This window comes from Chrysochloris asiatica, unplaced genomic scaffold, assembly GCF_000296735.1.
Source record: "Chrysochloris asiatica unplaced genomic scaffold, ChrAsi1.0 scaffold00070, whole genome shotgun sequence".
Lineage (NCBI taxonomy): Eukaryota > Metazoa > Chordata > Mammalia > Afrosoricida > Chrysochloridae > Chrysochloris > Chrysochloris asiatica.
The window spans coordinates 14,518,706-14,519,942 of NW_006408588.1; the positions used below are offsets into that span (position 1 = coordinate 14,518,706).

Genomic DNA, 1,237 nt, shown 5'->3' on the forward strand with positions numbered 1-1,237 from the left:
TAAAGATTTACAGCCTCAGAAATGCTATACAGGGTCGCTATGAGTCAGAACCGACTTGGTGACACAGAGCAGCAGTAGCAGCATATATATATATTTATATATGTAATTATTGCTCCCCTGTCAGATACTGAATTCTTTCTTTGCATGATTTTCTAGAGAATGAAGAGCCAGAAAATACCAAGATTGCACCAGTGACTTCTGCTTCAGTTCCAGAACTCCATTCCTCATTCCACAGGTAGGGAATGGAACTGCTTTTCATGTAACAACTTTTAGAGGTTTATCTTCTCGGATAAAAAACTGGTGAAAGGAGGGCAGAGATTTTAAGAGAAAAGAAACTGAAGTGAAGAGTCGGTGGTTTTGTCATTAATGAATCCACGTAAATGGTATTTCAGGACTATCAAAGGGCTGTTTCAGCCTATACATTTTTCTTTTACTCTCAGAGAATAAAACTGTAACAAGTAGTCTCGTGTAACATCTTCATTTATCTTCTCCTGAAGTCCATGTTCAAACGTTAAAATTGAACATGAGCCCTGGTGGCACAGGGGTTAAGCATGCGTCTGGTAATAGAAAAGTCAATGGTTTGAATCCACCAGCAGCTCTGTGGGAGAAAGGTATAACTGTCCGCTTCCATAAGCATCACAGCTTGGAAACCCTATGGGACAGTTCGACTCTGCCGCATGGGCTTACTCTGAATCCTAATCAACACTACAGCACTAACAGTTTGTATTATCTCATTTAATCCTCCTAATAACACTAGTAAATAAGTATGCTTGTTTTTGTTTCTTTTTAAAGTGTAATTTCCATGTAATTTTCACGCTGTTTGGTTTTTCATCAGCCTTTAAGGACTCAAATCTTTACATGGGCTTTGGTGGAGGTCCTTAGGTAGCACCTGCAGGTCTAAATTGGGGTGGGGGTGTTCGATCGTTCCCGGCTTCACTAGAATGGTTCCTGACCACTTTGCTGTGAATGGCACAGTTCACACAATAATGTAGTTTCACATATAGCCTGGGAAACACATATGTGTTGAAGAGACTTGCTTCGGAAATGACCCTGCTAGCTGAGGCCTCTACCATGTTTTGAATTAGGAACTTCCTACTGGCCTTGTCTTTGGGCACACAGCCTACATAGATCGTGCAGTGAGTGAATAGGCAGCACTTGGCCGCAGTCCTTTTTGGCACGACTGTTGTTTCTCCTTTGTCGTCTTGGAAGCAAGGAACTGAGACAGGGAGTGTTTATT

The 1,237-nt window shown here is 41.6% G+C and overlaps 1 protein-coding gene across 1 annotated transcript in view; it reads left to right on the forward strand.

Annotated features, from left to right (window-relative positions):
• The window catches only part of TMED8 (transmembrane emp24 protein transport domain containing 8), a 59,140-nt gene that overhangs the window by 40,922 nt on the left and 16,981 nt on the right, over positions 1-1,237 (forward strand). Inside the window, exon 2 of the mRNA XM_006864789.1 lies at positions 157-235. Within this exon, the coding sequence (XP_006864851.1) occupies positions 157-235 (79 nt within the window). The remainder of the gene's footprint in view (positions 1-156; positions 236-1,237) is intronic.